Source organism: Poecilia mexicana, unplaced genomic scaffold, assembly GCF_051168715.1.
Source record: "Poecilia mexicana isolate PSO_F unplaced genomic scaffold, ASM5116871v1 scaffold_8, whole genome shotgun sequence".
Lineage (NCBI taxonomy): Eukaryota > Metazoa > Chordata > Actinopteri > Cyprinodontiformes > Poeciliidae > Poecilia > Poecilia mexicana.
In genome coordinates, this window is record NW_028263377.1 from 7,723,567 (window position 1) to 7,736,990 (window position 13,424).

At 40.7% G+C, this 13,424-nt stretch overlaps 1 protein-coding gene across 1 annotated transcript in view; it reads right to left on the minus strand.

Annotated features, from left to right (window-relative positions):
* Window positions 1-13,424, minus strand: part of grin2ba (glutamate receptor, ionotropic, N-methyl D-aspartate 2B, genome duplicate a) — a 124,491-nt gene that overhangs the window by 15,979 nt on the left and 95,088 nt on the right. Inside the window, exons 6-11 of the mRNA XM_088008152.1 lie at window positions 12,729-12,937; window positions 12,153-12,324; window positions 7,165-7,318; window positions 5,052-5,177; window positions 1,079-1,308; window positions 823-983 (exon numbers count right to left, since the gene is read on the minus strand). Of these exons, the coding sequence (XP_087864278.1) occupies window positions 823-983; window positions 1,079-1,308; window positions 5,052-5,177; window positions 7,165-7,318; window positions 12,153-12,324; window positions 12,729-12,937 (1,052 nt within the window). The remainder of the gene's footprint in view (window positions 1-822; window positions 984-1,078; window positions 1,309-5,051; window positions 5,178-7,164; window positions 7,319-12,152; window positions 12,325-12,728; window positions 12,938-13,424) is intronic.

Sequence of the window (13,424 nt, forward strand, 5' to 3'; positions counted from 1 at the left end):
GAGTGCCGTAATTTATCAAAACGTTTTCTTCCATCTCTTCTGGAACTACATACTAATATCTGGACCCTTTGACCCTGGATTAAATTCCTGTAACATCCAAGTAAAAATAAGCAGGTATAGACACAAATGTATCAACAGCTTTGATGATAAAAAGTCTTTAGCTTCAAAAATCTTTGTCACACTTGTGTTTCGATGGAGCGTAAAATCATTTAAATAGCGCTCCAGAATCAATGTATTTTGCGGCAATGACCCATAATCATACATAATCTCATAATATGCAGATGTTCAACTGATGTCAAGCATTTGACATCAGCATGTCAAATGCTTGAAGTGGCTCCAACAGCACGGCAGTCCGACTTACTTCCTCTTCAACATAATTCATCTAATAATCGCTTTACCGCTCCAGAGCAGTCATAGACTTTGTGTAAGGTGTTAAACTTTCAACTTGATGTTTCACTAAACTATATATATATATATATATATATATATATATATATATATATATATATATATATATTATTTTTTTTTTTAGAAATATGGGTTTTGAACACAGCTAGATACACCAAAATATGTGGGAAGTTAAGAAACAGCATGGCGACAACCTCAAACTTTCACAAGGACAGTTCCCTCCAGGAAATTATTCAGCAACTTTCCCTCTAAAAAAAAAAGAAAGATTTATCAAAAGTCTCTCAGCTTACGCAATTCAATTGAACTTCAACTGAATATTGAACAAAAACTTTTGGGAGAACCGGACTGATCTCTGCCAGAACAGAGCTTTTTAATCTGGTTGTAAACATGTGTAAACCATGTCGAGATCTTTACCCGGCCTTCAGACTCTGCAGAGCTTCGTTGACGTTCCTCTGATGGAACGCGGTCATGTAGGTGTGCATCTCTGGATAGTTGTTCCTGATGTTTCTCTCCGTGCTCCCGTTCGGCACCGTGCCAAACCGGAATGGAGGAGAGAAGTCATTGGGACTCTGGAACTAATTACAGGAAAAGAAATGGAAAAAATCTTCACAGCTTTTTTTTTTAAGGTGATACAACAGGACCGCTCTAGGTTAGAAACATTCAGCCTTACCTTCTTGTCAGAGAGACCCGTGACTTGATCCACATATTCTTCTTGGATCATGAAAGCAGCCAGGTTGGCAGTGTACGAGGCCAGGAAAATGACAGCGAAGAAGGCCCACACTGACACCATGATTTTACTGGTGGTGCCTTTGGGGTTCTGGACCGGCACAGAGTTGTTGAAGACGAGACCCCAAAGCAGCCAGATGGCCTTACCGATGGTGAAAGATGGGCCGTGAGGCTCTGAAAGAAACAGGCCAGGTGTGTTAAAAAAAATGAAACATTTTGATAACTTTCTGAACCAGTGACTTACAAAATAATTTACAGTCATTTTCGTTTTCATTTTGCTATGTTACAATTTAAAAATGAATGTTTTTTTGGGGAGTAGAGGGGAATTAAAACGATCGATCAACAAGGACACACTAGACTGTGGGACATTTTATTTTTATATCTGTTGTAACTCACATTATGCAGCAAAGTCTTTACTATGATTCACATAAATAAACTCCAGTACAAACATTTGCATTCAGAAAGTTTTAAAAAGACTCCACCTGAATGATCGAAGATTAAAAGTGATATTTGTGGAAGGAAACCGTACGATTTTGATCACCTTCCAGCAGAATGACGAGCAGAGAGCGACAGCAAAAGATTTAAATCCATGCCAATTCATGAGTTAGAATGGCCTAGCTAAAGTTCAGACCGTAATCTAAATGAAAATGTGTCGAAACCTGAAAACTATAGTTGGGGTTACAGGTGGACTTTTAAAGTATTGTTTGTCGGGCTAAATTTTTTATCGTGATAAGATTGTGATTTATACCTGACGCAATAAAATCCAATTAATCATGTTTAAAAAAACATGATTGTACATCGATAAATATCAATAAATTTAAAAATATGATTAAATCCAGTAATTTTGAGTATTTTAGTGATACAAAACACACTTCTTTATGTGACTGGTGTCCTAAAGAAGCGCATTACAAGTGGGAATGTTTCTAAGAGCAATATTTGTGTCACAACCAAACAATTATCTTAAAAAATAAAACGTTTTTATTGTCACTTATCATTATCACAACATACTACCACAAAATATGGTGATAGAACTTTTAAGTCCATATCGCCGACCTCTAGTTCAGGTTCCTCCAGTTTGATTTTGTGAAGAACGGTCAAAATGTGGAAAACTGACTTGAGAAGACTGGCACCTGCACTTTTTAGTATTTATTTGAAAACAAAAACAAAACCGCGTGTTACTTCGCTTCCACTTCAGACTTTGTGTTTTGTCACATAAAATCCAATAAATCCATCAGACTTTGTAGCTGCACAATGACAAACAGGGAAAAGACGCTTTGTCATCGCTTCACTTCATTCATACAAGTAACTTAGACACAAATCACACCTCAGTGAAATTGTTCAGTTTGTCTGTGAGCTGCTGTTATGCTGCAATAAGCGATCGCGACGTTTTTTTTTTAATTTTTTATTTTGTTTTCTTAATGTTTGTGTGGGAGTGTGTGAGCAGGAAAGAGTGAGTGTGCGAGTGTGTGGGGGTGTGTATTTTGTTGCAAAGTGTTTTTCTGTTTTTTTATGTTCTTGGACAAACTGACTTCATGTGGTGCCAAACGTTCCTCTGTTAAGTCTGCCAGCCGGAGAGCTGCCTGAACGCAGCCAGCAAAGTCTTTACAACTCGCCGATGGACTCATTGATACATTATTGCGTCAGGTGCTTTGACAGCAAACTTCGATCTGCACCCTTCATGACACCAAACTCCCACGACGCAACAACAACAACAAAACAAACACCAGGAGTCCTACGAAAGAGAACAGAGCTGTGGGGAGAAGTTCATCTTCTCCACCAGATGATGAAGGATGAGAGGGATAAAAAAAAAGATAACCACTGTCTATATATAGACACATCAGAGATAGACTAGAGGGAGATTGATTTTCCTCTTCTTTTTTTTTTTTTGTCTCTCATCTGTACAGATGGTAAGATCTAAGACGAAACTAGCCTCATGGTGTCATGTTCTGTTTTTTTGGGAGGAAATATGGAAATTTATGCAAATGGCCGGTCCAGTGTGAGGGGAAGCAGCGGCAGAGTTCTGCTGAAACCTGTGTTTAGATCCAGCTCCATATGATGAAAAGAGAGCAGAGAGGTGAGGAGGAGGAGGAGGAGGAGGAAGAGGAGTACGAGGAGATAGGAATAAAGGCATTGGGTCAGTGAGAACGGCTGGTTTGCGTGCGGGGGCAGTGTGTTTCTGTGCCTGTCAGTCTTTGTGCGAGGCTAACACACACACACGCACACACACGCACACACACACACACACACACACACACACACGCACACACCCACACACACACACGCACACAAACTCCCACACACACACACACAGTCTGCGTTTGTGTTGTTGCAGAGAAGAGGAACATCGTCTCCGAAGCATCTGTACTATCGCTGGGAGAAAATGGCTAGTTGGAGCATTACTCATGTAAGCCTCTTTGTTTAATGGACCAACGTACCGACTGTCATTTTCTCTACATTCACTCCAAATTTCTGGTTTTTTTGTTTTTGTTTTTGTTTTTTTAACTATTTTCATCTCGAATTAAATGTTAGCATGTTTGTTTGTTTTTTAGGAAACTTGCAAAAACTCAGAAAGGACTGGGAAACCAAACAGTCAATCTCTGCAGAGGCCTAAAATCTGCATTCTCTAAGTTCACACTTCTGATTCAGTTACAGCTGCAGGTCATTTGAGGTACGTCTCTGCCAGTCTTATACGTCTAGATAATACTTTATCCTCTTTTCTTCTTCATGCTCAGTCTGAGTGAACAGGGAACGTCAATTTTAACGTATTATCACAGATTTCTCAATTGGATTACGTCTAGACCAGAGGTCTGTACGCTCCACCATCCAAAGAGACTATTTTTACCTTCTCTCCTGCTAAATACATTTTGCCTGGAGCCACAAAGTCTATACAACCCTTTTGAATGAGGCCAGCTTATTAAGTTTTTAAAATACCAATTACTAGGGCTGAATAGCATTCTCAAAACTGATATGTGTTAATTCAGGAGAATATAATGAAAACAATGTGATGGAAGTAACAGTGTTAATGTCTTTCTAGTAATCAGGGGTGAAGGGGAATTTATCTAAAATAAATAGCAAGGAAGAGGAAAAGAGGGAAGTAGGTCAGTTACGCTAACTTGACTTTGACAACTGTAACATGCAGATGTGCTGCAGAATTTGGCATGTTTTGTTTCAGTAAAAAAAAAAAAAAAAAAAAAAAAACTGGCCTTCACACCAACTCTAACAGATCATCAGTAGAGCAGATGTTTCAATTAGCTAATCAACCACTGGTGTGGTAGCTATTAGCTATTAGCAGCGGTAGCGATCACTTCTTAATAATTGCAACATAAACATCAATGTTCTGCTCGTTGTGTGGGAAATGTTTGCGTTTTTTGGTGTTGGATCCTGATGCTTTAGTGGCGTTGTCAGTTGCTATGGTAGCGAGTCTGTGCGTTGCGTAGCAAACACAGAGAGCGAGAATGTGAGTGGTTGTTGTTCTGTTATTTTCCCCTTTGCTGTACTGCACTACATGAATAACACCTACATTTCCAGGTTTAATTTAGTTGACAAACTTGTTCTAACGCGACAATGCGGCTACGGATGGGAGGTAAAAGAATCGTCTTTTTGCCCTCCTGCGCTGTGTGTGTGTGTGCAAAATGTCCGGATGTAAACAAAAACAAGCAACGTGTCTGTAGAAATCATTTGGCCATGTGTAATTCCATTTAGTTTGCATTATTCAATGTTTTTTGAAATATCTATATGCATTTTTTTTTTCTCCTGTTAGGTTAGTGCTCTTGGGGACCCCCTGGTGGTGTGGAGGCCCTAAGCAGCCGCTTAACTTGCATATATGCCTTGGGCCGGCTATGGTTAAGTGTGTGCGTGCGTGTGCGTGTGTGTGTGTGTGTGTGTGTGTGTGTGTGTGGTGAGTTGGGAACTCTCACCTCTGCCATCAGCCAGACAGCGGTTGTAGCCCACAGGGCTGATGTACTCGAACACGAACACAGCCACCGCTGACACCAGCAGCAGCATCACGAACATCATCACCCACACATCTGCACTAAAGGGCTCTGAAAGGGTGCAGAGGACGAGGAAGACGAACGAGGAAGACGAGGGATTGATAAAAGAAGGAAGCACGGTTGGAAAGAGATGCAGCAGAAAGAATATTTCAGAAAGGAGTCGTAAGGAGGCGGGAGGTGGTGAAGAAAGGAGGAACATGAGGAGGGAGGAAGAGTTTCCCTTGAGCAAGGGCAGCAGAGAGAAAGAGAAAATGAAGCAAGAGAGACAGAGATATGCAAATGCAGGATGTCATATTGAAAAGAGGAAGGGAGCGTCAGAGAAATTGAGTAGGAGTGGGAAACATAAGAGGGCAAAGAGAAAGAGAAAAAAATAAGCAGTTAGCTGAATTATCATGCAGCTCAGAACACCTTGTCAGGGAAAGTTTACTGAAACTTATTTTAATGCATTTCCACCTGCTAAATCACTTTTAATTCCTTCAATTCATGAAGGAGGAGAAGTAAACAAAAACACTTAGATCTAACTAAAACAGCTGCTAAACTCACTCAAGAGGACAACGTCTAATTAAAAGAGCCTTTTGTTCTGAATGAACCAAAGAGGGGTCCGAAGACTTTCACAGAAATAACAGAACCAAACGAGCCAGATGGGCCACTCAGAACCAAACATGGAGGAAACGCATTCAGCTTCTACCCACCACAAATCTGGAACAAACTTCCAGAAAACTGCAAAGCAGCTGAAACACTGAGTTCCTTTAAAACCGGGCTAAAGGTCCACCTGTGTAGAGCGGCACTTGAACCGTAATAAATGAAAAATTGACCAGCATATTGGATGAGTATTGATGATTTTGAAGATGGCATTTGACAAAATTAAATTTTTGCTTCTGGTTTCTTAAACTGGTGACTGTATCATGTTTTTATGACTTTTTATTTTGACATTTTTTGATGTACAGGACTTTGAACTTCCTTGTTGCTGAAATGTACCATACAAATAAACTTCATTGATTGATTGATTGATTGACAGTGACCTAGTTCATGCCTGAGTTGTGGGTTTATTACAATGTAATATAACATATGAGGGAAAAATCAAATTGCAACATCAATGTGTGAAACATAATCATGGCAATCGCATCCTTGAACGTAATACTTGGTATGTTATATTTATATGCATTCATGTCAGTAATATATCTGGCCAGTTATATTGACTCTCACAGAGACATTATGATGATGCAAAAGAATAAAAGGAACGAGAAAAACTTTGGTAATTTGCAACACACATTGTCATTTTAGTATTTAATAACATAATGATTTTAACTTCTCCTATAATGGTGTAGCAAGAGCAGATAAGCGTCATGATTATCTTATCTTTAAAAGAGACTTTTCCAAATTTCCAACAATCAGAACACGGCTGAATTATGGCGAATTTGGTAAGTTCATAGACTGTAAAGAGGGTAATATGGATATAAACTATCAAACGTAAGTGTTAACTATTAGATAATGTAGAGAAGCAAAGATCTGCTGTGTATTCATCAGCTACCACACCTCACTAAGTGACTGAATACATTTTTAATATTATTTCCAGGAAGCCAGGTAGGATAGTCAAATGAATCTCATCTAACTTAAACAAAGCATCTAAAATTGCTGCCCAGCAAGTACAAAGTCCTGCCAGTTGCATTCTGGGATAAAGAAAGTTGCTGTTATATTTACTTTTGCACATCGGTAACAACCTTTCCATATCCTGCATCTATTTTGAGCATCGGTTGCACATCCTGGTTGTCGATGGCCAGTGCGCTGCCTGATGTGTCCATCAACCAATCGAGCCTTTTCAAATGGTGTAATTACTTCCTCAGCATGTCATCGAGCTCTGCATACGCCTGGTAATGAACCACTTATTTGATTCAGGTGGATTGAGCCAGGAAAACACGAAACAATCAGGACACCAGGCCTGGAGGGTCGACACCGGAGACCCCTGCTCTAGATTTACGCGATGACTGGAGGGGTTTTATTCGTCTTTTAAAGATGGCGGCTGATCATTGCTACTCACCTAGAAATGCGGAGGGTGAAACGGTGCCGTTACTGCGGGAGACCATGACGCTAATTCCGGTTTCGATGAAGGGAACAGAAAAATCTATGACCTCTGACCTCTCCTCATTGATGGTTAGGGATCCGACGGCCATGTGGGCATTTTTTAGCACAACCTGGGAAAGAGAAAGAAAACGTCCGTTGCTTAAGCAAACAGTGGAAATGAATCCACTACCAGAGCAGTATTAAGTCAAGAAAGTGCAGTAAATAAAAGAAAAATAAATTCTGCAGGGACTCTTAAGAGTCCCTGACGGGAAGTGATCTTCACGTGTTAGACTGGCCTAGTCAAAGTCTCAACTGGAGTCTGATCAACAATCTGTTGAACAAAATATTAGGGAAACCTTCTAACCTCAAAGAGTTGGAGCTTGTTGCCAGAGATAAACTGTCAAAACACCAATGGACTGCTGTAATACCAGTAAGATTTTTCAATTGATTATTGACAAATGGTGTAAGTAATTTTTCGTCATGCCATGAAAACGCAAAATGTAATAAAAACTGATTTTTTTTAGAGCTCTATTGCAATTAACCCTACTGTGTTTACAGAGTCTTTATAAACATGATTTGTGAAACCTTAATTATATTTGTAGAAACACAAAGTGGGGATTTTTCTTTTTTCAAACAGCTGTGCTAAAAGTCTCATGAATTCAGGGTTGTGTGTTGTGTTGTGTCGTGTGGTTAGCTGATTGTATAGTTTCACCACTACTAATTAATTATCCAAGAAAGGCAAACGCAAGGCTGGAGATGTTACTGTTTGAATGTTTGTGCACTCAAAAGCCAGTCGGTTGATGTCACTCGTCAAAGATAGACGAGCCTGGTTACCTTTGCCTTTTTTTCCCCTTTGCGTGTCTCTTTGTACAATGACTTGTGTTAGGATGTTCTAGCATCATGGTTTTATGGTGGGACGAAGCTACAGTTACAGTCTTTGAAAGCAGATGGTCGGCATATTTGAGGCCCGAGCCCAGCAGGACTTCACAAACACAATCTCTTGCCATTAACACACATTGGACGGGTTCATCTGAACAGACTGGGGAACTTCAACCTACGGTAGTTCTTCCAGTTAACCAAACTGATACATTTTCATCACCATTGATGGGGAAATTAATGCCTGTCGTTTATTTTATGTGTGACACTTTACATCCATTCTGAGGAGTTTGTTTCCACAATGCCGGCTTGATTTTTCAAAGTTTGTGTGAGTAGGACATCACCGACTTGTTTGCGTTGCCTCATAAATCATCAGAGAGGAGCTTCTCTTTGCTGTTTTATGATGAAACCATGTTGTAAATGTGGTTGCAGATCGTTTTCTTTCCCCCCCAACATGAACTTGCATTAGGCCAATAGGTGATGAAATCACTGTGTTAGATGTCATAACCTGTTGAAATGAAGACTATAGTAAGAGAGTGTAACGGCATACTTCAGCAGGGGAAAAAAGTTATTAATACACGGAAAGTGAGGCCTAAAACTGGAGACGCTGGAGACAAAGATGCAGCATGGCGTGTAGCGACAGGAGGCAAAACTACTTTCCTCGCAGCGCTCCGGAGTGGACACTCGTGATGCTCACCAGGCCACAGAAAGAAGGAGAAAGACAGAAGGAGAGAGAAGAAAGTGGGTTACCACAGTGGGTCATGGCTGCTGGAAATAGCCGGTTCAGTGCCTCTCGCTACCTGCCTAACTCCCTTCAGTTCTCCTGCACAGGTGGTATATTTAGACCCAAATTTCATAGCCTTAAAGCATTTGGGTAAAGTGGGACGAGATTGTCTCCCTGAGTTAATAAGGTGTGTGTGTGAGACTGTGTGAGTCAAAGCTCTGCTGTGCGCTTCAACGCCGTGCATTTCCGTGTGAGTCATAAAGGGAAAAAGAGAAAGAGACGTGAGCGAAGCTTTGTTCGTCTATCTGTGAAGTGGACCTTTTCAGGCAGGGGAAAATGTGACAAGTCTGCCTTGCAGATTATCTGCCATTCCGCTGTTTGTGTGCGTTTGTAAGTTTTCAGTCATATTTATTCAGAGAGTATGCAAGTACGGATCTAAATGCGCATCGGAACCTGCGCGCGTGCGCCTGTATGCGCAAATATCTCCCTGGGGAGGCGAACGAGTGGATCCAGCAGTGTGCTCACTTCCCCTCTCACCATTCGCTCTCTCCATCTCCCTCCTACGACTTGTTCTCTCCGTGTTATGAAAGTGACCCATGTGGGTGTTATTGAGAATGATTGAGCGAGGATCTGCGTGCGTTTGTGTGTCTCAGTTTGTGTGCGCGTGTTGACCAGTGTCTTCTGCGACTCTCTCAGCGTGGCGAAATTCAAAGTGTATTGTCTCTAATATTATGGGTTTGGAGCACGAGTCGGTGCAGCTCATGAAAACAGATTCTGGCCACAACAAAGTCAGGAAAAGGTGTGGGGCCTCTCAAAGCATTTGATGATTTTCTCTTTTCTTTTTTTAAATTTGTTTCTCATCTTTTGAAATCTGACGAGAGGTAAAAGCATCGAGAGATCTGCTCAGCATCTCTGTCAGTCTGTAATTCAGCCCATTGACAGTTTGACACATCCTCTTGTTTTGGGAGCGTTGGAAGAGAAGGTAGACAGAAATATGTTGTCAACAACACCATAAAACATATTTATTAATAACAGATCTGAAAGTCTCTACCCAGAGATTCTTAGAAAGCATGTCATGAAGGAATTTATTGTCGAATTTCCCTAAACTGTAATGTGTCAAAATTAGACAATAAAGATAAAGTATATTATAATAATATTCCACAAATGTTTCTTAGCAATATGAAGAAAAAAAACACAAACACTACATCATTTTTGTAGGCATTAACAAGAATGTGGGAACGCTCTGGCTGGATATGACTCCACTTTTCTTGGCAGTTTATATGAAAAGGTTTAAGATCTGGACCATTTCAGAATCACGATCTAAAGCAGCTTTATTCGTTCCAAAACCTGCTTTGTTTTTCAGCCATCAGACTCAAACTGTCTAAAGCCTTGGCTCAGTCCACCTTTATTTTAATCATAATCGCTATGTGGCTGCAGGTTCTGGGTTGTTTTGGTCCATTTTAGTTGCAAGGTGAGTATATAATTGCTTTACTTTTGTACACGGATGGTCCACATATGTACTGAATTAAAAGAACATGGCATCTATGTGACGTGTCTGTAAATGAAAGGACTGAACCAAAAAAATTTGGTACAGCCTTTTCTGTGGTATATATTGTAACACGTATGTAGCTAGCTACATCTATAGCTACATAGCTAGTTAGATAGTTATCTACATACACAGCTACTCAGCTAGCTACATAGCTAGCTTATTGAAATGGTAACTAGCTAGCTACACTAATAGGTAGATAAATAGATAACAGAGAGAGAGAAATTCCTCTTGAGTCTTCTTTAATCTTTTATAAATGTTTTTGTCTGTGTGCGTGTATGTGTCCGTGAGTTAGAGAGGTTCTTGAACGCAGCTCTTTGTCTTCCTAATGACCGCTCCTCTGTGGGACAGGACGCATTACCGTGCTTTTAGTCTGGCTGACAGGGTTTATTTCAGGTGACCACATTTACAGCTCGGTACCCACTAAAGACGCTGGCAGGATGACAATAATGGCTCTACGTGAGACATTAAATGGGTTGGTTTTAATGCAAATTGAATAGAAATAGTCCTAATCGGGTGGGGGTAGACGCATGATGTCCGTGACTTGTGAAGGTCTTTCGTGTAAACGTTCAGACATTGAGCCACTCAGCATGTTTCCAACGGATGACCTTTAGGGTACAATCGATTGGCTTACCGCTTCCCTCATTAACAAAACGCCAAGATCAGTCAACAGAAACACAGCTGGCACCTACAGACTTACAGACAGTAACCTTGACATGGAACCAATGGTTATTAGAAATGTTGTCAACACAAAAGCGATTGGTTTTGGCAGACTGAAAACAAGATGATGAAAAACACATCACAGGTAGTTTGGCAAGGGCCAAGGTTTTTGATCTAAAAACCCCAAAATCTGAATGGAACTATGAACGTAGCTATAACATTTTAAATAAGAAATAGACTCTGTTCAGGTAGTTAATGAAGTAGCTTATTTTCCTCTTTAATTCCTAAAGAGTAAGTGAAGTTAATCCAGTACTGTCAAGTAGTGGAGACTGAAACATTTTTAAAGACAGAAAGGTCACTTTAACACTTGCCAGCAGAATAAAAGTACAATTCTTCTATACGTTCTCCACCTGACAAGTGACATTTAAAGACCTTTTTTTAAATACTTGGCAGGAATAAACTTTGAATTGGACTGGAAAATGATTCACATACTGGGCATAGAGGTTTGGTATTAGGTCACTTACAGATCAAAATATATAGAGATTAATTTAGTCTTGACAGAAACCCAACCAAACATAGAGCAATAGCTTAAATATAAATTTAAAGGAGAGTTGCAGAAATGCATTAAATCAAGGGCACTAATGGAAAACAGCTGAAGTTTGGACTCAAATGACGACTACATTCCCCCCCCCCACTCTGTATCATTTGTTGTTTTTGCAATTATTTACTGACTAAAATTGACTTCAGATCTCTGTGTACCGAAGGCTGTTTGGTAATGGAGCATTTTCCGTGCTGACCTCAAACATTTCATAGCTCTCCTCCTGTCTTCACTTGACACAGAGCCAAACACAGCACAGCAGCACAAACTCTGACCGCACAGGTTCTCACAACGCCATAAAACCTCAGTAACGTTATTAACAGTGTCACAAACTGTGAATTAGGTGCAATCTTCATTCACAAGTTTCGCACGACAAATGATAAATGACATGGCGGTACGGTTTCCAGGGATACGGCAGACTTGAATTTGTTGACCTGTGAAATCAGTTGGATCTGTGCTGTTTAAACACTGGAAGTGGAAAGCCAGAGCAACAACAAGCAGAGTAAACAGAAATAAGCGACGGGGAGGGGGGTCATAAAACTTATAGACTGTTCCCCTCACCTCTCCCACCATGCCGTTCCAGGTCCCGTTGATCTTTTTGCCATGCTTCCCGTTCGTGACCAGGTACAGGTCGTACGTAAACTTGACCGACTTGGCGATCTTCTTCAGGATGTCGATGCAGAAGCCCTTACAGCAACGCTTGATGTAGATCCCCGCCTCCTTGGTCTGATTGCTGCATAAACAGAGAGATAAACAGTGTTTAATCCCAAAACATGCATCTGTCTGAATTGGTGATTTCACTCATGAATGCTGTTTTGCGTTTCTGGCTTTGTCGTTCTCTCACTGTCGAAGTGTGAAATTATTCTACCTCCGGTGCTGTAAAGCAACCGGGAGAATCCTCTATAATTGACTCGGCTGCCAGTTTTTGTGTTTTTTGTTATTTGTTGTGGATGCCGCTTTTGCTACGGTCAGTTTCAGCTACTGTGACAGATGGGCTGAAGAAGAAGAAGGAAAAAAAAAAAAAAAAAAAAAAAAATGCAACAATCCATAGCAACATGTGTGAAGATAAATACGTCATGCTTTGTTAATCTCGACTCTGTTAAACATGATTTGGTCCATGTTGGATCACAGACTCACAGCATTTTGATCTGCTTTCTGCAGGGGACGGTATTCCTCATGCAGGTCCCACTCAGCGGGTCCACGTCTTCCACGATGACGAACGGGGCCTCTTCCAGCGTCACGATGGACAGATGGTCGTCCTCCCTGGTCGCCGCCCCTCCGTACAGCTCGTAGCGAGGCCACACGTGGTACTTCATGGACAAGGAGCCGTTCTCCCATTTACCCACCTGCAGAGACGTGCAAAAAACAAACTCAACAGTGTTTCACCTTCAAGACATCTGTTTTTCTCACATGGAGTGCCATCCACAGGCATTCATGCGCCTTAAAGGGGAAGTATTATGTATACTCCAGGCACATTGTGCTATTTTGTAGCACATTTAACTGACTACGATACTTTCAGTTATTATAAAATTACTACATACATCAAACATAGCTTAAAAAAATTTTTTGACTTTGCAATTTAGCACTTTGAAACTGTCTCTTTAAGAAGCTCCTGCTTTATCTGAAACTCCGCCTTCAGGAAGTCCTATCAGCAACTTTCCTCTATTAACCCTTTAACAAAGTGTTTACCACCGTTTCACTGAGAAGTAGCTCATATGATGACCTCAGTAGACTCTGAGAAAAGGCAGTGTTTGGTTACATCGTTCTTTTTCTGTGCCCAGAATGGTTGCCACGGGAGATTAAAGGATTTCTCAAACATGCATGAACAATTTG